Source organism: Plecotus auritus, assembly GCF_963455305.1.
Source record: "Plecotus auritus genome assembly, chromosome: 1".
Lineage (NCBI taxonomy): Eukaryota > Metazoa > Chordata > Mammalia > Chiroptera > Vespertilionidae > Plecotus > Plecotus auritus.
The window spans coordinates 105,427,484-105,452,970 of NC_137770.1; the positions used below are offsets into that span (position 1 = coordinate 105,427,484).

The window sequence follows — 25,487 nt, forward strand, 5'->3', positions numbered from 1 at the left end:
ACTTTTATGCTTCACTTAATGAAGCCACTTTTCCAAACATCCAGAGGATGGCACAGAAGATACTGGTGCTGTTTGGGTCAACCTATGTTTGTGAGCAGACATTTAGCGTCATGAACATCAACAAAGCCCCTCACAGATCCAGCTTAACTGACGAACACCTCAGATCTATCCTGAGAATAGCCACAACAAAACTAACTCCAGACTTTGATGCATTAGCTAAAAAAGGAGACCAACAACACTGTTCCCACTGAAGTTGATGTTTTAAAGACCAAAAACCTTTCAACCCAGTCTACATTGCCATCTACATCTATATCCCGGGCATAATTTGGAAGTTGCACTAAACAAAATGTTTAATTTACTGTTTACACATTTTGTTCTTTTCTATTTGTTTTAGTTTTAAATTATTTTATTATATTTAAGTTTAATTTGAAAGGCTTTTGTACCTTTCCTTTGTTAGGCAATTTTATTTTGCCTTTGCCATCTTCAATATAAGGTATGTTATTGTGCTATGATTCCTCCATTTTTTGAAGTTTCAAATTATAATAATTAGTGTTTACATTCTTCTTGTTAAAATGTTTGAAATGAATAAAACTATTGAAATAATTAAAAAAAAGACCGTACCCTTTTATGTAATGATGTTTACTTTGAATTTATATTAGTTCACACAAACACTCCATCCATGCTTTTGTTCCGGCCCTCCGGTCCAGTTTAAGAACCCATTGTGGCCCTCGAGTCAAAAAGTTTGCCCACCCCTGTTCTAGCCTCATTTTTTCCCATTCTGCTGTTCACTTGAAATGGCCTTCATCATGGCTGGAGAACCTTAGAGCAGGGCTAGTGATATATCAGAACTGAAGAAAGGGAGAAACTAAACATTTTGAAATGAGGGCTTCATGATAAAGAGCCAGTGTCAGGAAACCACATAAATCTTTAAAATTGTGAAGTTGTCTTTTTCAGAATCTGGTATTTCAATCTCTTTACCTTCCTTACCAGCCATTCTGCTAAAACACAGTTTCTTCTTAAGCTTTATTTCGGGTGATTTCACTTGTTCCTAGCATTGCTTCAATGTTGTTTTCTACTGCAACTATATAGCATTTCAGTTACATTATAAAACTTCAGTGAGGTGACCCAGAAAGCCAACAATATAACATTGTTCTATGGGGAAAACACACATCCTAATCGCAATTTGCTGGCTGATTAATGATCTTGCGGAAACATTTGGCTCCATATGTGTCTGCATTGTGCTGGGAACATATAGGTGCTCCTCAAAAAGCTATTTCACTGAGGACAAATGGGAATTGTATGTCATTGAAACAATTTAATGATGTTTCATGAAAGATGTTTTTATGAAAAGAAGTAATGTCACCATTGTTAATAACTGCGATTTCCTGGAAAAGCTGTAGAATTCCCCTCCCCCTCCTTTTTTTTCTCATCCTAATCCTCCAGCCTGGAGATGATATACCCTTTGTCTCTGCCTAACCACAACCCTTTACGGTGCTTCCCACAAAGCCTTCCCTGGTGGCTCCAGTCTACAGAGCACTATTAGCACAAGTATTAGTGGCAGCAGCTAACATTTCCTTCATTCCTACAATTGCTATACTGTGCTAAGGGCTTAAAAGACATTATCTCATTTAATTCTCATGGCTTCCCTAGGAGGTTAGCATCATCATTATCCCCATTTTATTCCAGAGGAATCTGAGGCTAACACAAGTAAAGCAACACATCTGGAAGAAGCCCTCAAATTGGGAGCATGCTGTCTACGACCACCTTCCCGCCTGGGGTCCTCAGATACACTATAGCTAATTCACAGCATGGCACCTGATTATAGTTCTTTTTTTCTCCCCAGCTCTAGTGGGTTTGGTTTGTTTGCCCTCTTAGACTGTACACTCTTCATAGTAGGGTTCAGAACAAGGGTGTTGGGTCAGATTCTGCAACTTGGTAATTATGTGCTTCCCTGAGTCCCAGTTTCCACCCACCTCAGAGAACTGTGGTGAAGATTAAAAGAAAATAACATATATGAGGGGTTAAGACACGGTGACAGTGAAAACAACTTTAGATATTATTGGCGTTATGGCAGCAAGCACAGCCCTAAATCCATGGTGTGGTTAAATGTTTTTCTAAAAGTTTGCTCCGTTGGGACTACAGTCTGCTTTGCTATCCATTTTTGACTCCATGGACTTGACTTAGCCAACATCCTGTCCTTACCCCCAACTTGTCGGCAAAGTTGCACATAGTATGTCTTTTTTCTGCTCTCCAAAGTGCAAGGACTTTTGCCTCTTAACAGACCAGGATCAGTCTAATTTCTGCTGCAAGAGAAACTTGGAGTGGTTGGGAGATTGTAAATGCTCATTCTGGTCAGATTGCCTCACTGACCTCCTCCTACTCTTGGCTTTAGTTAAATCCTATTCCTGGCTTCAGTTTCCTCATCTGTCACAGCTGACCCCAGAGGTCTCTTCCAGCCTTCAGTTAAGACAGTGGTCAGCAAACTGCGGCTCGCGAGCCACATGTGGCTTTTTGGCCCCTTGAGTGTGGCTCTTCCACAAAATACCACGTGCGGGCGCACACTTACAGTGCGATTGAAACTTCGTGGCCCATGCACAGAAGTCGGTTTTCAGCTCTCAAAAGAAATTTCAATCGTTGTACTGTTGATACTTGGCTCTGTTGACTAATGAGTTTGCCGACCACTGAGCTAAGACTTCCCCTTTTTTTTTTTAAAGAAGGAAATCACAAACACTAAGCTGTTGTCACCATCACTGTGTTTTGCTCTTCATGCCTTCAACGTGTGTCTGTGTGTGCTGTACAGAGGTGTTCGTGTGTCTACTTCATGTCTTTGTGTATGTGTGAGTTTGTATATGTCTGTGAGTTTGTGTGTGACTGTATATGAGTGTGTGCATTTGTGTGTGACTGTACGTGAGTATTTTTGTGTTTTGTGTATAACTGTGTGTATGTGTACATTCTTACAGGGTTGAAGAAGCCCAGACCCAAATATCAGGAAAAGACAGGAAAGGGTGGCCAGCCCACCTGTCCCTTCAGCACGACCCACCCAGGCAGGGACAGAGGCCCATGCTGGGTTCTGTGTCTGGGTGCAGCCCTCCCACCCAAAGAGCCAGAGCCTGGAGGTGACCCGCCGGGCGGTGGGCGGGGCGGGGCGGGCGGTGGGCGGGGCGGGGCGGGCGGTGGGCGGGGCGGGGCGGGCGGTGGCTCCGGGAGTGCTGGGCCGCGGAGGCGGCAGGCGGCTGGGCGCGCTGTTCCCCCAGCCAGCGGGAGCGGCGGCGGCTGCGGCGGCGGCGGCGGCGGCGCGGGGCAGCATGAGGGAGACACCCGGTAAGTCCAGGCGACTCCTCATCTCTGACTCCCACTGTGCCTTTGGCCCGTTCCCACGGCGGTTTACGAGCCTCGCCCCCAGCCTCCAGCGCTCGCCCCCCAACTTCTCCAGCCGGACGTTGCTCGGGTCCTAACCGCTCTCAGCCTTGGGGGACATCTGCATCCCTCCCCGAGACCCTCGGCGGTGCCCAGTCCCGCAGCCTCCGGTTCATCGGGAGGGCTGGTCCCGGCCCCTCAGGTGCCCAGCTCGGACGCGGGGCACGGGGTTCCCCGGCGTTGCCGAAGGCCGCGCCTGGCATTAGGGTTCGCATCGCCCCTCGGCGCTGGTGGGGGGGCGGGGCAGGAGGGCGAGGGTCGCTGTTCCACTCTCGTCGGCGTCTCCGCTACAGCCCTAGTCCAGCCACCCCCACCCCTTCCCCTCCCGCGCGGCACGGTTTGGCGGAGTCTCCACCCGGGAATTGACAGCCGCTGCTCAGAGTCCCGAGGTCTCGGGTTCCCACGATACCCGCTGTGGCGGACCTGCCCGCGGGACGTTGGGAGCTGGCGTCCGCTCCCCCACTCCCTGCTCGGGTCCCTGCCCGGCCTGGGGACCCCCGCTCTCGGATCAGGACTAGGGATTAGGGCACTAATCGCCGCTGCTCCCCGCAAGTGCCCGGGTGGCCCGGCCCCAGCTGCGGGTAGTCAAGCGAAAAAGAAAAGAAAAAAAGGGGTGGGGGAGAGGGGAGAAAGGAAAGAGCACCGCCTGAGAGTGCTGTAAATCTCGTCATCCGCTGCTCTGTGGGATCTGGAGCTGCCCGCCCTCCCGGGTCGCCGCGCTCGCCGTGCTCGGGTCTCCCCGCACCGTCAGCTCCCCACCCCAGATCGCTGTCAAGTCACCCCAGAATGCCAGGGTTACCCTAGGTGACTGGACTGCAATGAGGCTGGGCACGTACAGCTGAAAGCGCTGCTCTTGCTCCTTGTCACTGGCCATAGCAGCCGGGCGCCTCGGATTCTTCTGGGGGTTTGAAAAAGAAGCTGATTTCACTACTGAAAAAAATAAATAACAACGGGAACTTTATGCTAGCGCAACGTGGACATGCCCTAGTCTTGCTCATCCAACCTCTCCAGGAGCAGAGGACTTTGGGGAATTAGCTTAGACAGATTACCAACCCCCTTCCCCACCACACACATACCCTGCCACCCACTCTCCCACCCCCTGCATCCCCTCCCCTTAACCCCCAGGCCCGTATTTCCCTCCCCTGGTCTTGGGAGAGAAAGATGAAGGAGTGTGGACCACATAATTTGGCGTTTTCCCGCAGCTTCATGTTTTCCTTTTCCTGGTTTTTTGTCTTTTCAGATTTGCAGATAACCCTAGGGTTAGGGCTGAGGGTTGGAAGATGATTCTTGATAGGGAAAGGGACTGGGGAATGGGAAAAGACAGCCAGAAATTTTCTTGACAGAAAGGGCAGACTCAATAGTCTAAACTTCTAAACTCAGTGGTCACAGGCTATGCAAGTAAAACAAGAAAATGATGCCTTATGCCAGATAGTTTTTGAATTTAAGAGACTAGATTAAGAACACCCAACAGCACAAGGGTGAGTAAAGGTTTTTGTTTGTTTGTTTGTTTTGTTAATCCTCACCCAAGAATACTTTTTTAATTAATTTTTAGAGAGAGTGGAAAGGAAGGGGGAGAGAAAGAGAAACATGGATATGAGGATGTGAGAGAGACCCATTGATTGATTGCCTCCCCCATGGGCCACAATCCTGGCCAGGGATCTAGCCTGCACCTGAGGTATGTGCCCTTGACTGGTATTGAACCCTGAGATCGTTCAGTCTGAGGGTCCATGTTCTAACCACTGAGTAACTGGCTAGGGTGTGAGTAAAGTTGTTTTTGGTTTTTAGTTTGTTTGGCAAATCATACTCAGCTTCTATTTCATGGGACTTGTGCTGGTTTTCATGTGAAAGTGGGAGTTTAGTAAATTCATTTAGTTTTCCATGATGTACAATGTGTTTGGACTTTCTATTTACCTTGATATGAGGTGTCTAATTCTTAGCCATCCACTGAACAAGCTTCCCAGAGGTCTCTAAATGTTACTCTGGGCAGGCAGCATGTAGCAAACTGTTTCACTCTGATTGGAGTGGGTGAGCAAATATTTGTTGAACAGAAGCCTTAATCTGCTGCATCTTTCTCCCGCCAAACTTCACCCTCTGTGGTGGAGACTGGAAGGTCAGGGCCTTGGTAAGCCCAAGAGATTTAGGGGGATTCGGTGGGTGGAAGAAGCCTGTGCCAAAAAAGAAAGAATCTTGTCTTCCACCTCTTTGGAACATAATTTAAAATGCCTAAGTGTTCAATGATTAGTTTGACAAGCTAATCAGAGTAATCTAATAACCCATCTGAGTGGTCACAGATTCCAGGGGAAGATGGTAGCTATAAAATGTAACTGGGTAGGGGTGATAACATAAAGAGAATAAATAAAGACCAATTTTTCAGTAAAAACAACAACAACAGCAAAAGCAAATAGGAAAAGATCCTTGGAGTCTGATTTTTTAAATGCAATTTAAAATTTTGAAAAGTCCAAGAAATACTACCGGTAAAGGAAGCCCAGGAGTGTGTGGTTCTGCCAAGTTCTCCTTGTCCTTGCTGGGAGAGCCCTCTAGTTTGGGAGGACAGCAAACAACAACCCTGTTGCAGGAGTCCAGAGTTTCTCTTTTCATGAGCTTGGTGGGACTCCATGCCAGTTAATCTGGAGACTGTAGAACCGTTTAGAACACATAGCATAAAGTTGAAACAATTGTTCTGTTGTGATTTTTATTTTGATAAGCAAGGGGTGCATCTCTGAAATCCTCCAGGCCTATTGCTGAACCCATTCCTGTGGTTTATTTGCTTTTTTTTTTTTTTTTTTTTTTTTTTTTTTTTTTAACAGAAGTCTTTTACCTTTTGAATGGGAAGGGTTATATCACTCATTAAAACCTTGTTATTGTGCTTCGTTTCAAGGGCCTGCTGACTTGAGGAATGCTGAGGGACACTCACTTGCCAAGGACAGCAGCCCAGGGAAGCTAGATCAGTCTCCAATGCTTTAAACACTAGTGTCATTTAAAAAATATAGGAACTGCTCTGATACTAAAAGCTCCATTATCTTAGTTTGATTTTGTGGTATCTTATTTAAAATTTGGATTACTACCTTTACTTCCTTTAAATATATTTCCAAAAATTTTATATAGATAATAGAGTTGGAAACAGCCTGTCCACACTGGCAAAGATGACCACTAAATATCTTTGTAGTTTTCTGCTTATTGGTTATTTCTCGATAGCTCACCTCTTAAGCTAGTTTCTTATCTATGTAAATAAAAGAATTTAGGTACTATTATGAAGAGACACCAAGATGTATTTCAAAGAGGGGAAAAAAAAGAAAGACAGCCCTAGCTGGTTTGGCTTAGTGGATAGAGCATCTACCTGCAGACTAAAAGGTCCCATTTTTTTTTTTATAATATATTTTTTATTGATTTCAGAGAGGAAGGGAAAGGGAGAGAGAGATAGAAACACCAATGAGAGAGAATCATCGGTAGGCTGCCACCTGTACATCCCCCACTGGGGATCGAGCCAACAAACCAGGCATGTGCCCTTGACTAGAATCAAACCCAGGACCCTTCAGTCCGCAGGCCGACGCTCCATCTTCTGAGCCAAACCAGCCAGGGCAAGGGTCCCATGTTTGATTTTGGTCAAGGGCACATGCCGGGGCTGTGGGCTTGATCCCCAGTAGGGGGGATGTAGAAGGCAGTCGATCAATGATTCTCTCTCATCATTGATGTTTCTCTCTCTCCCTCTCCCTTCCTCCCTGAAATCAATACAAATATACTTTAAAAAAAAGAAAGACAGCCAGAGACAGAAAGAGCATGCAAGAAACTGTATGTATAGGTAGAAGACTTGGAGAAGTAGAAACGAGTTATTGCTGGTTATCTCATTGGGGTTATTGGAAACTTTTGCTTAAACTCTAAATTATGTAGTGTTTACTTTTAGAATAACTTTAAATGACTCTTGTAATTATAAAATCAACAAAAATATGAGTTATATAAAAATCATTTAAACTTTAAGATTTTTATAAAACCTTGGCTCTTTTATCTAAAGATATTTGAAAATAAAACTAGTGTATTATAAGTTTAATAAACTGTTTTAGGAATCTTTATATGTGGAGTGTGACATATTTGATGATAATGGAATTAAATTCTAACCTATTATTAAGTTTCACAATTATTTTTTCAAGTAGCCAAAAATTTTAGAAGATTTAAAAAATCTTATATAATTTCAGTTCATTTCTTAATGACTGCTAATCTTTCAGAAATGTTAATGGAGATACTTGGGGGTCTCAAGAAAATGTGATGAGGTCCCCAAAACATAATAGTGTGACAGAATTTAAAGGTGAAAGAGAAGACAGGAGTGTGTGTGTGTGTGTGTGTGTTCACACAAGTTGTGGGGGAAAAGATAGAAAAGTCAGAGGAGATAATATTGTGAAAAAAAAAATGAAGTGAATAATATTTTCTTTTCTTTATTTATCAATGCCTTAACACTGACCCAACCCAGCAAGATTGGGTTCCAGGATACTTTTTGATCTTAGACCCAAGATTTTTCTTTCCTTCTTTTTTTTTTTTTTTTGTCACCATATAGAAACAAGTCAGTGATGATTGCCTTATTATAATCATTACTTCACAGATTAAATATGTTTTTTTGTCTTAGGAGATTTTTAACAACTTGAGGGCTCTAGCAAAGCTGGCCATCACACTGTGTGGTTTGGTAACGACATTGTGTGAGAATTTACTCTCCCAGAACTTAAACTGGGACTGTTGAGTTCTTTATCTCTTAAGACTGAAAAGGGAAATGACAATCCTATTGCTCATAATAAAGTACTTAGTTCTACCATTAAAAAAAAAAAGCTATAGAAAGCGTTCAAAATTCACATATCAGTTAAGCAACATGCTCCATTCTAGTAAAATTTTATATATTGACTATTTACCTCTTGTTTAAAGAAAGTACTTGTTATATATTAACTAGAGGCCCGGTGCACAAAATTCATGCACGGGGGTGTGTGTCCCTCAGCCCAGCCTGCACCCTCTCCAATCTGGGACCCCTCGAGGGTAGTATCGGGCCTAAATTGGCAGTCGGACATCCCTTTCACAATCCAGGACTGCTGGCTCCCAACTGCTTGCCTGCCTGCCTTCCTGATTGCCCCTAACTGCTTCTGCCTGCCAGCCTGATCACCTCCTAACCACTCCCCTGCCAGCCTGATTAATGCCTAACTGCTCCCCTGCCAGCCTGTTTGCCCCTAACTGCCCCCCCTCCTGCAGGCCTGGTCACCCCCAACTCTCCTTCCCTGCAGGCCCGGTTGCCCCAACTTCCCTGCTCTGCTGCCCTGGTCACCCCCAACTGCCCTCCCTTGCAGGCCTGGTCCCTCCCAACTGCCCTCCCCTGCTGGCCTGATTGCCCACAACTGCCCTCCCTTGCAGACCTGGTTCCTCCCAACTGCCATCCCCTGCTGGCCATCTTGTGGCAGCCATCTTGTGTCCACATGGGGTCAGTCATCTTTGACCACATGGGGGCAGCCATCTTGTGTGTTGGAGTGATGGTAAATTTGCATATTATTCTTTTATTAGATAGAAGGATTAGATAGGACAGAGGCCTGGTGCATGGGTGGGGGCCGGCTGGTTTGCCCTGAAGGGTGTCCAGATCAGGGTGGGGGTTCCCTTGGGGCATGGGGCGGCCTGAGTGAGAGGCCTGTGGTGGTTTGCAGGCTGGCCACTTCCCCTGGCGACCCAAGCGGAGGCCCTGGTATCTGGGATTTATTTATCTTCTATAATTGAAACTTTGTAGCCTTGAGCGAAGCCAAGCCTCCTGCTCTCTCCGTGGCTGCAGCTATTTCTGTTGGGATTTATTTATCTTCTATTATTGAAACTTTGTGGCCTTGAGTGGAGGCCTGGGCCCGCCAGGGCAGGCGGAAAGCTTGGCTTCCTCCATTGCCAGGGAAACCCAAGCCTCCTGCTCTCTCTGTGGCCACAGACATCTTGGTTGGGTTAATTTGCATACTCGCTCCTGATTGGCTGGTGGTCGTGGCTTGTTGGTGTAGCGAAGGTATGGTCAATTTGCATATTACTCTTTTATTAGATAGGATCATAACATAGACCAAAAAGTTGTCAGTTGAAGAAATATTTTCAGTGAACTGTCAACAATTTGAGGGACTAATTACATCTTAAGTATGGAATGTCAGTGAATACAGCTAAGTTTTAGGTTCTCTGGAGGAGTAACAATGTCTAATCAAGACCTTTAGAGTGCTATTTGTAATTTTGTATTAGATTTTATAAGCAAAACATGTAATTTTAGGCTTGCTGGAAACAGGTTAAGAATCTTTGTAGTAGACAAGACAAATGCACCAGACAAATGCTCCATTTACTAGGCCCTTAGAACCTTATGTGATTTAACCATTTATTCTTTTCTTGTTTTATTCTCATTGAGTCATCCAAATATGTAATATACTTTCAAAGATATTTCCCCAATCTACCTAAGCAACACCTTGTTTTATTTTTTTTTTCTGTTGATGATATAATATTAAGTTAAAGTATATGAAAGTGCCGACATTTGACCATTTTCTCCTGAAAAATGGTATTTCATAAGGTTCATTCCATGGCAGAACCTCATAAAATACATTTTATGACAGAAACTTATTTTAAAAATGTATAAAATACAATCCTAATATATAAAATCCCTGGGTCTGTCACATCCACAATGACTGGAGGCTCAACCAACCGAAAGTCAGTCCTGCAGTCAGTGCTGGATTGCCATGGCAACCCAGCACTGACTGCTATGGCTGCAGGCCTGGTGACCCAGCAGTGACTGCTGATGGGGCTGCGACTCAGGCCTGGAGAGAGGCCTGAAGAGAGAAGCAGGGTCTGATCCATAGCCTCTGTGGCAGCTGTTGACCAGCACTTGCCTCTCTCTTTCTTTCTGGACCTGGCCAGTAGCCACGCCTCTATTTCTCTCCAGTCCTCCACTGGGGCTGCTGATCAGCCCCACCTTTCTGATCAGGCACCGTTGATAGGCCCAAAGACGCTGACTGGCATAGAAACCGATAAGTCAGAACCAAATCTGGGTGAATTCTGAGAAGCCAATGGCTGCCTAGGAGGCGGGGCTTCTGATGCTGACTGGCATAGAAACCGACCAATCAGAACCAAATTGGCCAGCAGAGGAGGGCAGCTGGGGGCAAGATCAGGCCTGCAGGGGAGGGCAGTTGGGGGCAACCAGGCCAGCAAGGGAGGGCAGTTGGGGGAGAGATCAGGTTGGTAGGGGAGGGCAATTGGGGGTGAGATCAGGCTGGTAGGGGAGGAAAGCTGGGGGCGATTGAGCCAGCAGGGGAGCAGTTAGGTGTTAATCAGGCTGGCAGAGAAGTGGTTAGGGGGTGATCATGCTGGCAGACAGAAAGGGTTAGAGGCAATCAGGCAGGCAGGCAGGCAAGCAGTTAGGAGCCAGCAATCCTAGATTGTGAGAGGAATGTCTGACTGCCAGTTTAGGGATCGGGCCTAAACTGGCAGTCGGACATCCCCCGAGGGGTCTCAGATTAGAGAGGGTGCAGGCTTGGCTGAGGACAGCCCCCCCCCCCAGTGCATGAATTTCATGCACTGGGCCTCTAGTAAAATATAAATAAGAACATTAAAAAAAAATGCACCACAATCCAATACCACTGTTGGTATTCTTGGGATTTTTCATTTCAGTGTTTTTCTCCCCTTTACATATGTATATAAATGAAATTTGTATTACACTGAATCTAGGGGTTTGTATCCTGTCTTTATTATTTAACTTGGTACCATAGACATTTCCCTGTGCCATTATGTATCTGAAAACATAATTTTATATGTGTGTATACATATTATAGTCTATCATGTGGATGTACCAGAATTTTGATCCATCCCTTAAATAGACATTTAGTGTAATATTTTATTATCACAATTAACACTTGGATAAATATCCTTATAAAACTTTGTGTATATCTCAGATTATTTCATTAGGATGGATCCTAAGTACTGAGATTCATCCATAGTGTTTCAAATTTTTAAAGATTTTATGACATATTTATTACTTTTAAAAAAAATTAAATTCTTTATTGTTGAAAGTATTACATATATCTCCTTTTCCCCCCATTGACCTCTCCCTGGCAGCTCCCCACGCCAGCACGAGTCCCCACCCTGTACTGTCTGTGTCCTTTGGTTATGCTTAGATGGATGCATACAAATCCTTTGGTTGATCTCTTAACCACCTCCACTTCCACCCTCCCCTGCCTTTCCTCTGAGGCTCGACAGTCTGTTCAGTGCTTCTATGTCTCTGGATCTATTTTAGTTCATCAGTTTATGTTGTTCATTATATTCCACAAATGAGTGAGATCATGTGATATTTATCTTTCTCAGACTGGCTTATTTGGTTAGTATAATGCTCTCCAGGTTCATCCATGCTGTTGCAAATGGTAAGAGTTCTTTCTTTTTTACAGCAGCATAGTATTCCATTGTGTAGATGTACCACAGTTGTTTTTTTTAAAATATATTTTATTGATTTTTTACAGAGAGGAAGGGAGAGGATAGAGAGTTAGAAACATCCATCAGCTGCCTCCTGCACAACCCCCACTGGGGATGTGTCCGCAACCAAGGTACATGCCTCTGACTGGAATCGAACCTGAGTCCGCAGGCTGACGCTCCATCCACCGAGCCAAACCAGCCAAGGCTGTACCACAGTTTTTTAACCTATTCATCTGCTGATGGGAACTTAGATTGTTTCCAAATTTTAGCTATTGTAAATTGTGCTGCTATGAACATAGGGGTGCATATATCCTTTCTGACTGGTGTTTCTGAGTTCTTGGGATATATTCCTAGAAGTGGGATTATGGGGTCAAATGGGAGTTCCATTTTTAATTTTTTGAGGAAACTCCATACTCTTCTCCACAGTTGCTGCACCAGTCTGCATTCCCACCAGCAGTGTACTAGAGTTCCTTTTTCACCACATCCTCACCAGCACTTTGTCGTTATTTGTTGATGATAGCCATTCTTACAGGTGTGAGATGGTACCTCATTGTCATTTTGATTTGCATCTCTTGGATGATTAGTGACTTTGAGCATGTTTAAATATGTCTCTCGACCTTCTGTATGTCCACTTTCAAAAAGTGTCTATGTAGTCTTTTGCCCATTTTTTGATTGGATTGTTTATCTTCCTTTTGTTAAGTTGTATGAGTTCCCTATAAATTTTGGAGATTAAACCTTTATCAGATGTAACATTGGCAAATATGTTCTCCCATGCAGTGGGCTCTCTTGTTGTTTTGTTGATGGTTTATTTTTCTGTGCAGAAGCTTTTTATTTTGATGAGTCCCATTTGTTTATTTTCTCTTTAGTTTCCATTGTCCTAGGGAGATGTGTCAGTAAAGATTTGCTACAACGTGTCTGCTATTTTGCTGCCTATGGCTTCTTCTAAGATTTTTATGGTTTCCTGTCTTATGTTTAAGTCCTTTATCTGTTTTGAGTTTATTTTTGTGTATGGTATAAATTGGTGATGTAGTTTAATTTTTTGCATGTACCTGTCCAGTTTCCCAATACCATTTATTGAAGAGATTGCCTTGCCTCCATTGTATGCTCTTGCTTCCTTTGTCAAATATTAATTGAGCATAATGGTTTGGGTCGATTTCTGGGTTCTCTGTTCTGTTCCATTGGTCCATATGTCCGTTCTTATGCCAGTACCAGGCAATTTTGAAAACAGTGGCTTTGTAGTATAGCTTGATCTCTGGTGTTGTGATCCTTCCAACTTGTTTTCTTCTTTCTTAGGATTCTTGCAGCTTTTTGGGGCTTTTTTTTTATTCCATATAAATTTTTGGAGAGTTTGTTCTAGGTCTGTGAAATATGCCATTGGTCATATTAATCACTTTTAAGAAAGGAAATTCCCATTTACATATGACCCTCCACATTTATATACCTACAGAAGGAGAACCCTCATAGCTCACCATGCCCTCACCAACAGCAAATACTGTTTTTTAAAAATTATAATTGGTTAGTGAATAATGACATTTTTGTTTAATTTACATATCTTTGATTATAGGTGAGGGTGAACATTTGTTTCATATTTTAAATGGAGTATTTTTTTCTTTATTAATTTTCATTTCGTGGTCTAGGCAAATTTTTAAAAGGAAGACAAATTCTGGTTGATTTAATAAGGTTATTCATATTTTGTTTCATTTCACTGTCCAGGGGAGTCTTATAACTGTAAATATGAGAATAAAATATTTTAACTTTTGCAAATGGAAAGGGAGGAAGAAATGATACCATTTCCAAGTCTCAACCTCTAATGATGAGAATGCCCATAATTGAAGTAATACCACCTAGACCATGACATCCACAAGGAAGGGTGCTGATGGGTCTTATGATGTATTTTTATGTTCTCCAGCACAGAGCCCAGTGACTGGCACTTCCAGTATGGAACAAGAATAAGTGCAACACCTGTGCTTTGGAACTTCTGGGATGGAGAATTGCTAGATGGTGTGTGTACTCCCTGGCCCCCCCCCCCCCCATCCCCCAATACCCATCTCCTCTTCTCAGTGTGTGGCCATTTAGCTCTGCTCTCTTGGTTGGCATCTGTATGGGAGTTAACAAGGCCAAGGTCAGAGGTTCTATCTTCATATGACCTATTTAGCTTTGTTTGTGTCATGGCCACAATCTGTATTCTTTTCACTGTGGCCAGCTGACATAGAAATGCATGCTGTTCATCACAAGGGAGAACAGGCTAGAAGGGGGCAGATTTCTAGAGCTAGAAGGATCCTGAAGAACCTTTCATTCAACCTTCTTATTTTTTTTTTTCCAGGGGAAGAGACTGAAGTTCAAACAGGTTCTTCCCTTTTCTCTTGTGCTGTGTCTCAGGGTCAATTCAACACAACAGATATGTATTGAGCAACATGGAGAAATATAAATTTATTCCTATGGTGAGTGGGTGGGCAACTGAACTCTATGCTTAAGTGCTGATGGATTGTTAACACTTTCCTAAATCCCTTCCATGTGAATATAAATAATATGGCTAATATTTAAAGAACTTAGAAATCTATCACAATAAGATTGCTTTAAATGGTCTCATTCAGGTCTTTGGAAGGGACATGTAATTTGATGAAGATCCATTTGAAAATGATTTTGGGAAAGAAAATTTTGTGGGAATTGGTTGGTTAAATCAAAATCAAATTACTTGTCGTCTTCTCTGCCAATAATTATTTCTGACTTCTGTATTTCTCCTAATGAAAAAACCATTATCTTAGTCACCAAGACTCAAATTCATTTTACTTCTTTCCTTAATAATTACTCTTCTTATTCCTTTATTTCTTAACCCTCTCCTACCACCCCTACACATTACTATAGAAGGGATTTGTAAATTCTTGTCTACACATCTATTCTTGGTCTGGCCACTTCAGTCCACTTTCTTGCTACATTCTTTGTGGAGCAGCCTTACCCTTACTTGCCCAAACCCTTTGTGGTTTTCCATTATCTGCTCAATAAAGTACAAATTCTATTAATGATGTAAATAAGAGTGGCTATTTCTATATAGATAATTATTTTTCTTTTAGAATTCATTTTTTTTCCCCTGAAAGTTACTCCTCTTCCATTTAGCAGAGATATCATTTGTCTGGCTTTTCAGATTCACATAATAGGTTTTATGATGGCTCCATGTTTCTGACAAGGACCCTGAAAACTCAAATGATGGCAGAGGTCTGCTGAAGGTCCTGAAGCAATTGTATGATATATTTGTGAATTATGTGTATTCAGAAATTAATACTAGTATTGCCTTTAAGACATTATAGTCAAGTGAGGCATTGGCCCTGTGCATGTGTGTGCATGCATGTGTGTGTGTGTGTGTGTGTGTGTGTGTGTGTGTTTGGTATGTATAAGGAAAGAAGCATCTAGAAGAGCCATCCTAATCCAGAGAATAAAGGAGATTTTTTTTTCTTCTTAAGTATACAGTTTTTCAACCTAATGTCACCATGCTTTCTATCTTTTCTTATTTATGCATTATTTGGTAAAGTGGGAACTTTTGTTGCTATATAGAAAAATGAGCCTAAAATAGTAGCATGGGTTTTGAAGCTAGCTGACCTTTGTTTGATATTGTATCTGCACTTACAAGCTGTGTAATCTTGGACTCACATATGAGACTTTCATAGGTACATCCAGAATTATGCTGGAGTATAAAATGAAAAGAAGTGTTCTAAGCAACTAACAGAGTATCTAGCACATTGCAGATGTTCAATGGATGGTTGATGTTGTTGTCTTCCATGTGTGCTGCTATTTTGAACTTATAGAGAGCAGTCACTTTCTATTTGAATGTAGAGAGTTTATTGGTACAGGGGAGGATAAATTAACCATGAATTGGAATATGTTCTTGATGAATTTGTTATGCATTGACCAGAGAGTATTTTGAGCATTTTACCACCTATCACAAGTATCTTCAGGGGGGCAAAAGTAATAGAATATAAACCTATTGATGTTACAAATCAATCAGAAAATCTACCACAGGCAAACTTGGCTGTTTAGCACTGTTATTCCTCCACCTCATCTCCTTCAAACCACCAGAATTAGAGACTGCATGTAATAAACATTTCTCTTTGGGTATCATCTCATGAATTTAATTTAATTAAACAAGTCTCATAGAGTTAAACAAGAGAATTGTGGGTTGAGCTCTGTCTCAGCTCAGTGTTACTTGTTTTTTGTTTCGTTCACTGTTTCTTCAATTATGTTATAAGTTTCCAAGCTTGTAAGTAGCATTTTAATAACAGAATAGAAAAAAGTGTTTGCATTTATCTTATCCCTTTGTGTGTGCATTGTACACTCAACACAGAATCTTTCTTCCATAAAAAGAGAATTTTTATAAATCCAGTGTTTCTTCTTTCTGTAATAGTTGACCCTTGAAACTATGGGGGTTAGGGGTGTTACCCCCTATACAGTTGAAAATCCAGTTATAAGCCCTAGCTGGTTTAGCTCAGTGGATAGAGCATTGGCCTGTGGACTGAAGGGTCCCAGGTTCAATTCTGGTCAAGGGCACATGCCCAGTTTGCAGGCTTGATCCCCAGTAGGGGGCATGCAGGAGGCAGCCTATCAATGATTCTCTCTCATCATTAATGTTTCTATCTCTCTCCCTCACCCTTTCTCTCTGAAATCAATAAAAAAATATTTTTAAAGAAAGAAAGAGAAAATCCAGGTATAACTTTGAATCCCCAAAAGACTTTACTAATAGCCTACTATTGACTGGAAGTTTTACTGCTAACATAAACAGTCAGTTAAGACATAGTTGATATGTTATCCTATATAATAATGAGTGAATATGCTAATTAGATCAAATGGTGGAACGACCTTCTGGAACGACCAGTGGGTGGGGGGCGGGGCCGCAAGGCAGCTGGGGCACCACTCTCTGCAGGGTGATCAATGGGAGGGGGGGGTGAAAGGCTTTTCAATCGATCACCCCACAGAGGGTGGCGGCAGTTGGGGCTGCGAGGGCCTCGCCTCTTGTATGAATTTCATGCATCGGGCCTCTAGTATGTATTATATATTGTATTCTTACAATAAAGTAATCTAGAGAAAAGACAATGTTATTAAGAGAGTCATAAAGAAGATAAAAATATATTTACAGTACTTTTAAAAAAATACATTTCGTTATTGATTTCAGAGAGGAAGGAAGAGGTAGAGAGAGTTAGAAACATCAATGATGAGAGAGAATCATTGATCAGCTGCCTCCTGCACGTCCCCCACTGGGGATCGAGCCCACAACCCAGGCATGTGCCCTAGACCAAAATCAAACCTGGGACCCTTCAGTCCGCAGGCCTGTGCTCTATCCACTGAGCAAAACTGGCTAGGGCTATTTACAGTACTTATTGGGAAAAAATACACATATAAGTGGACCTGCACAGTTCAAACTCATGTTGTTCACGGGTCAACTATATGGTCCTAAAAAGTTTGTTTCAATCAAATGGTTTGTTTTGCTCAATTCAGTTGTACAACCAGCCAAGACATTTTCTGAGTGGATGGCTGGGCCTAGCTCTGATTTATTTCTAGTTAAATCAAGTAATACCACAAAATCCGTTAGAAATTACTATTCTAATATCCTAAAGCTCTTAGAAGCCCCATAGGTTTCCTTGGAATAAGTGGCAGCCCATCTATTTTACACCTGAGAAAACTGAGGCTTGGAAGTTAAGTAATTTGACAAAAGCCACTTATGAAATGAAAGGCAGGATGGAAACCCAGGTCATTTTGACATCAAAGTGTGTGCTTTTTCTTCTTACTGTGCTCTGCCACCCTCTCTACATTTGTGTAGGACAGCAGTTTTTAACCAGTGCACCATGCAGGCACACTAATGTGCCACAAGGAATTTTCAAACATCAAATACCTGACTCTTTTCCTTTAGATTGTCAAGTAAAAAAAATGACAACAGCCAATACAACAATAGCCATCTGGTATGAATGAATCAAGATTATACCTACTTTTTTATTATCAGATCGGCAAAAAATAGAATTTATTTTTTGGTGTGCCACAGAATTTTAGTAATTAGTTTATGTGTTTCATGACATGAAAAAGATTGAAAATCGCTGATGTAGGAGAAAGTCTGTAATCACCTTCCACCGAAATGAGAAGAAACAGCTGAACACATGCTACCCAGAGAACTAGATCCATTAGCATAAGTGTCCCTTTGAGTAGGCTGTCAGCTCTTCTTATGGTGCTAGAGTTTTTAAACGCTTTATAAATTTTGTCTTTGAAATAATGGAGTTTAGGGATATAAACAAGGTTATAGTAGGGAATCATGAAAAGAACAAAAGTGAAATCAAAAGAAACAAAAAGCTGTGTCTTGACTTAAGCCAAAGAAAGAAGAATAAAGGTGGCAGCATTGCATATCCATTTGTCTCCAGGGACTTGTGACTTCCCTCTGCTTCTGCAGTGCTGGTTGCTCTGTCTGCCAGTGACGCGGTGTTCCCAGGCCTCAGGTGTCAAGCTGTTGGTAGGTCATAGGTAGAGTCAGCAGAGGACAGTACTTTCCCTTAGGGAGATTCATTTCTGTTCTTAAGGATAGGAAAGTAGTTTCACTTAGTAGCTATGTTTTTTCTTGGGAAGAACATTTCTGATATGATAGAACAGCTGTATTTGCTGTTGACAACAGAGTGATTAACTTATTAGATCAAGGAATTTCTCATAGGTTGATAAGGTCTTTGAACTTGCTGAAATTTCAGAGGTCATCTTAGTCTAGCCCCCATCGGGTGTAGGAATGATTTTCATAATAGTGCCTTTCACACTGTAGGTTATGACAGCCTAGAGCACCATGAAATTTCACGGGTGGTGACCATAATTTTTAAAAATGTAATAGAATAGAAAGTGTTATAGAACATGTTAAGATGTGAGGGTGCATATTTCTTTAATGTTTTGATTGATGTGCATCTACATGCTTTGAATGGGTGGCTGTTGAAAGAAAACAGGTTCCAAATCCATTCCCTCCACCTCTGCTTAAGAACCTCCCAGCTGGGAACTCCCCACTATGAGAGGCAGTGGTGCCTTCATGCTTGTTCTTGTGGTAAATGTTGCTCTTGCATTAAATGTCTCTAGGTATTCACAGCATGAACATGACATTTACAGTGTGCTCATTGTCTCTTGTCATTGTGTCTGGGCCCAGCCAAGGCTAGAAGTCCCTTCCTTACCTGAGACTGTAACGAGGCACATTCACTGCCCTAACCACTCTTGCTAGATGTTCCACAATGAGTATTTGGTACAAGGCAACAACAAAAAAGTGGCAAAGGAAAAATGTTTTAAATGAAGTAACTGGAAAATTATCCTTACAGGTGATTTTACTGAGCAGATCTACTCTGAGGTGGGAGATTTTTTTTGGCCTAGAAGCAATCTTCCAGAAGCCTCCTGACCCCTTGAGGCTGGGTAAGGGTCCTTTCTACATCTTCCCATTTTTAATCTCTGTCACAGTGCTGACACTGGAGAGGTGGCTAGCTTCTGCCACTAGTACATGCATATGCCATGTTTTGTTTGCCAATTTTCCAATGGTCTCTACAGCAAAACAGTAAGATTCTCAAAGGAAGAAAGGATGTCTTATTCATTATTATAGTTTTAGTGCTTGGTGCATTGTAGGCACTCAGGAATTATGTGCTAATGTTTTGGACTATATGGAATAGCTTTTACTGTTTTAAGTGACTTGGATGGAAATTGAAGTCTGTTCATAAAAGACAAGGGATGGGTGCTAGAAAGCAGTCATGACTTTGCAAATCAAGAGTGACATCCAAAGGATACCAAAGGAATTAGGAGATGGTCCAAACTACATGATTAAAATTAATAACTAATGTATAAGATTTCCATAAGGCAAGTAATCCTTGAGAGACAAACTAGAGCTATTGTAACATAATAAACCCACAATCTTATATTTGTGTGCTGATTTCCACTTTTACATATTCTTATTTGGCCCCCAAAACAATTTGGTGAGACAGGAAGATAGTGGCATCACCATTTTGCAGACCAGAAAAATGAGCTTTGGTGTGGTTAATGACTTGCTTGCTAAGGGATCAGAACTGGTGCTGGCATCAAAAGGGTCACATCTAAAATAGTACTGTTTGAGCTGCACATATACCTGCCAAGTTATGCTGTTATAATAACAGATGTTTATCCTTTTTAGTGTGTCTTTCCAGCAACCCTTTGAGGTGGTGGATGGGTGATCAAATTAAATGCTGTTGATGTAGAGTGCTGGTATTTCAGGATTGGAAATAAATTTTAGAAGGGGCCATCTTTTAGACCAGCAACTCATTGGATACCTGGCTTCTCCTTAGCTCCTCAATGTCCCCTCCTGGTGGCCGCTATAATTGACATGTTAGTGAGGTGGCTCATTTCATCTTAAGTAGATAAGGATGCTGAAGAAAGTAAGATGACTATGACAGAGGTTAGAGGAACAGGGTGGCTGTTCAGCAGTCTGTGTCTGCTGTTTAGTGTCGGTATGAAGATGAGATAGAAGCCCAGGCTCTGAGTTGGGATTGAGAAAGTGAAGAATGTGAGGCAAAGGGTTGGATGGTGACTGGGAATACTTATTTGGGTTATGGGGCCTATAGGTCTTCCCCTCCCCTCTTTTCCTCTCCCGGGGGCTCTAAGTCCTGCATGCTGAAGCTGGCACACTTTGTACTCCTGCTCCCCACAAGCTCTGGCCTCTGTGAAATGAAAAAGTTAGGACTTTCCAGTAATCAATATGCTTTTGTTATCAGACCTATTGGTCAAGTTATGGCTCTTAAGGGTTTGAATCTTTAAAAGATGTTTATGGATTGACCTGGGTTGTCTTGCTATTTAAGGGTTTTCTAAGTATAATTGTCATACAGACATAGCCATAATGACCCAACTTATCTAACTCCAGAAGGAAAATAAGTGACATACATGTTTGTGAAACTCACTTCTTACCACTCTAACAATGGACTGTTACAACCAACTCTGTGGTGGACACTGGCCTGTCCCTCAGTCTATGTGATGGCTAGTTGAAGTGCAGTGCACTTTGCTTTTATTTTATTTTATTATTTTTTAAAATTTTTATTGTGTTTTTTACAGAGTGGAAGAGAGAGGGATAGAGACTTAGAAACATCAATGAGAGAGACATTGATCAGCTGCCTCCTGCACACCCCCTACTGGGGATGTGCCCACAACCAAGGTATATGCCCTTGACCAGAATCGAACCTGGGACCCTTCAGTCCGCAGGCCGACGCTCTATCCACTGAGCCAAACCGATTAGGGCGCACTTTGCTTTTAAAGAGCCTGACATAGCAAGAGAGAGAAACGGTGAGTGTCACAAGACGTACTAGTAAACTCTAACTTTAACTGTGGTGCTGATTTGATCATGACATTGAGCCAATGAGTCTGGGGACCCTGGTCTAGGCTACCAGGATTCTGTTATGTTAATTCTTTACTACTGAAATAATTGTACCCCAAATCTAGTTTAAATGTCAATTCACCCTCTTGTACTCATGCACATGCAGTTTGTCTAGTGAACTCCTAATCATTCTTCAAAACCTACCTCAAATGTCCCTGTCTCTCATTTGTGAATTCACTCAACAATTATTTATTGAGAGCATGTTATGTGCCAGATTCTGAGGTTGTAGCATCAAACAAAACAAAGACCCTACCTTCCTAACCTTGCCTCTATGTTCCCATAGTCCTATCTGTAATGGAATCTCTTTCCTTTGCAGCCTGTAGTCCAGTGACTTATCCGATTGAATGAAAGGACAAGTGCTTGCCTCTCCGGTCCTTCCAATTCTGTCTAAGTGAATGACCCAAGTTGTACAACTCCCGAAAATACATGAGGCAGTAGTGTCAGGGATGGCAGAATTGCTATGGAGGTTTTTCTACTAGTGCAGCAACTGCCAGAGCTTGTCAACCTCATATAACATATAGGAACCTCATAGAAAAGTATAGCCTTCCAAAGTCTCATACGCTCCATGCTGGTAACCGAGCCTTTGCTGCTGCTGGAATCCAGCATGTGGTGAGGAGGAAGGACATGCGCAGTCAGAAGAATCATATGCCTCACTAAGAATCCCCACCGACAGGAAGCACACATGTCTCCTTTCACCTGCACATGGGCAGCAGGCATTTCCTGGCCATTGTTCCAGGGGCCGCTGCAGCGCTATTTCCGTCCACCAGTGAAGTGGGGCTGGAGCTGGCCAGCTCTTACAGGCCTGGCCTTGGTGTGCTTCTTGCCCAGGCCAGCATCACAACGTCTGGGGAGCCAGATTCAGATTCATCTGACCAAACTACTTTCCACCCTATTAACAACAAGAAGACTTAGGAAAGAAGATTCTCTTGTATAAAAAGAAACATGGCAGTCCCACCTGCTTTCAAAAACACATGCTTTCATGCAGGTTCCTGCATATATATATATTGTACTGTGGCCTGAGGACAGTTTATTCCTGGGAAGTAGCTGCCATGAATTCATGTACCATAGCAGGACTCAGATATGGACACCACTGTCCCAGAGATGTAGAATGTTTCTCCACAATTTATTGGGGAGAAATTTGATTCTTAAAAGTTTAATGTGGAAAGGAGAAGTTCTGGATGGTAAAGTGGGTTGGGTGTGTATGCTTGATGAGGGTGTCACATGTTTTCTTATTATGAGCCTCAAAATTAAAGATCTGTTCTCAGCAGCTGGTTGACCTCCTCGGGACAGCTGCCCTTTCTCAGTGTATCATGTTCGAGTATGTCATGGCTCCATGTTGATTAAAGGTCCCGTTCTGCCCTTTTAGAGTGAAAGGTATGTCAACAGAATAAAAGCAGGGAAGTATAATAAGATTGAGCTGGACACTAGTAGTTTCTCTTTTTAGAAATACCAAGTAGTAATTGCAGCTTCTGAGTCTGCATTTATTTTGTCCTCTCTCCTTATGCCTGTTGTTTTCAGATGACTGGGGCAAGGGATGGTGAACACTGTTAATCATTTCATTGCTCAAACACCATTCTGGACTCCTCTACAAGAGGCAGTCATCTGACGGGTCCCCAGAATAAGTACCACACCCTACAGAGCCCCTGCTCATCCATGCTCTCCACTTGAATAAGACAGAATCATTTCAGGCAGCAATCCCCCTCCCTACACCTTCTGTGCAGGAACTGCAGTGCGTTCATAACCAGGGTCTAGTTCAGGGTGAAGGAGGAGGTGGTATCAGACGCGGCTGCAGGGAGAATTAGTGAGTCCTCATGAACACTTTCTATTGTCCCCTCAGTGTGGGTTCTACCATGATGACCGTTCCAGTCGCTGAGCTTGGATGAGGCCAGTGCACTATGTACAGTGTAGAAGACCTCCTGATTTCTCATGGATACAAGCTGTCAAGAGATCTTCCGGCACCACATGAGGGTCGCCAGCCAGCAAGGGCGAGAGAGAGAGTGGGCCATGGCTTGCTGAATGGATGTGAGGATGCCCCTGCTGCCTTCCTACACAGTAAGGCGTCCCTGGGGACAAGACATGTGAGTGATTCTGAAAATGAGCACCATGCACTGAGAGCCCGAGGAGAGCCCCAGAGCACCTCTGCTGCCAGGATGTCTGAGGAGGGGTAAGTGTGCACCCACCATGTTCTTCTGACTTGGGGTTTGGCAGTAGGTATATAATAAAAGCCTCCACTCCTTATAATTGGCTGGGGTCAGGGGGGGACGGGCTGAGGGACAAGAACGCTGTTGTCAGTTGAGGTACTGGGATGTTCCAGTAGCACTGAGTACAGGGCCGGGCCATAGTAGGCCTTCAGTAGGCAGTGGTGAGGAAACAAATTCTGTCCTGCTAAATACTGCATTTCAGTACTCGGCTTCTCTTTTCTCTTGTAATTTCTTGATAATGCCTCAGCTAGGAATCATTTCAAAACTCTGTAAAAGCTAGTTTATGCCAGGCACACATTCCTAGTACTTTAGGCTTTCTTACTAATATGTTTCATATTTGGTATACAGAGTTGAAAGAGGTTTGTGTTCCCCTCAGTTTGTGAAGAAGAACAACTTTCTCCTTATGTATCCATATAATTCCACTGGCTCCCAACCCATGTTTCCCTTGTACACATACTGGCCCCAGTGTGGGTCCCATCTGAATATAGCTGCATCTATGGGTGTTTGCTTACACCAACAGAAAAGGCCTGGTTGGCTGGGGGAATTGGAGGGTTAAAAAAGAGGGAATTTCGGCAGCTTGCCACAGAGCCAGCATGGGAGAGGAGCCCTGCAATCTCATCCAAGCCGTTTTGACCTAGAGGAAACCTTTGTCATCACTTCATAAAACTGTTTGTCTTTAACGCTGTGTTGAGACCAGGCTCAGACCAGGGAAGGAGGGCTCTGCCTGTATTGAGCATCTTATGAAATTGTATGTAACTGGCAAGAAATGGACCTGTCTTTAAGGGAAACAAACAAGCACACAGAAAGGGGAGTGAATAAGTCTAAGGGGCTGAACTAGCCTTTAATGGTTAGAACTCACCTTTTTACAGAAAGGATCTTTTTTGTTTGTTGACAGCTTTCAGGCAAAAAGTGGGAGGAATTTTGTTCTTATAATTCAGAGCATCTGACACCTTGGTCATTAAGTAAAAGTGAAGGTGATCACCCCTCTTCATGCCCAGTGTAGTAAAAGTAGGTTTGTGTGGACAAGTCAGACCATTTCTCTGGTTGAGGGGAAGAGTTACCATTGATGGAACCAGGTCAGGAGGGACCCAGAATGGAAAAGAACTTGCAACTACTTTCATATAACCTTGCCCTTCACAAATCACATTTGTGTCCATTGCTCTCTTGAGCTTAAGTCTCTTTTGAGCCATGTTCCCTGAACTTTGGAAGAGGGTGCTTATGGATGAGTTGGCTGAGAATTAGGCCATCTTAGCTACTATGACACAAATTTGCATATCTGTATGTTCTGCCTTGTATTTCAGGGTCCAAAGAGCTTGTTACAGTGTTAGGCATACGAGGCATTTATTGTATGCTCATGGATTCAGTTCATTCTTCCCAACATTGTAACAACTGTTGAGAAACAGAAAGCTTAGTTTCTAACGAGGTACTGACAGTGGCTGTGGAATCCCTGGAATGCATGGCTGTGGAATGCATGCATCATGTAGGCTGTGTGCAGTCTCCCCCAGTCTTGAAGGTCTAGATCAGAGATGAGAATTGGGTTTCCTGAGTGGGAGGTGATAGAATCCCCTTTAGAGTTCTGTGCGGGCAGTGTGGCTCCCAACCTTATCCACAGTTTGCTCAGGACTTTCTAGCCCCTTTGTGATAGCAGGCTCCTGGGGATCTCTAGGTGTCTGGGCATCACCTGGTCTGCCAGAAGTCTTTCCTTCTGACATGAATGAAGTGCCCAGATGAGTGGCTCATGTTACTCTGGGCTGTCTTCATACAGATGACAGAGATCTTGACAGATCTGGCCTCTTCCCCCTATTCTGAGGTTGACTGATTAACTTAGGAGGTGTATACTAGCTTTGGATTGAAGGTTGCCTAATAGGGTTGAAAGAGAAAATGCATAGGGAGAGATTAACTGGGGAACTTAAATGCATATATATGCATAGTCCATGGATACAGACAATAGTGTGGTGAAGGCCTGGGAGGAGCAGTTGCAGGGTGGAGGGGGTCAATGGGAAAAAAGCAAAGGGGACATCTGTAATACTTTCAACAATAAAGATAAATTTAAA

The 25,487-nt window shown here is 42.8% G+C and overlaps 1 protein-coding gene across 3 annotated transcripts in view; it reads left to right on the forward strand.

The window, feature by feature from the left end:
- Positions 1 to 3,202: 3,202 nt before the first annotated feature.
- JCAD (junctional cadherin 5 associated) overlaps positions 3,203 to 25,487 on the forward strand; it is a 57,148-nt gene continuing 34,863 nt past the window's right edge. For 2 of the 3 annotated variants that reach the window (XM_080676501.1, XM_080676503.1), the window contains exons 1-2: positions 3,203 to 3,321; positions 23,070 to 23,396. In XM_080676501.1, the coding sequence (XP_080532627.1) occupies positions 23,128 to 23,396 (269 nt within the window). In that variant the 5' untranslated portion in view covers positions 3,203 to 3,321; positions 23,070 to 23,127. Of the gene's footprint in view, positions 3,322 to 13,759; positions 13,852 to 14,173; positions 14,292 to 23,069; positions 23,397 to 25,487 lie in introns of all 3 variants that reach the window. The other variant, XM_080676502.1, reaches the window with a different exon arrangement.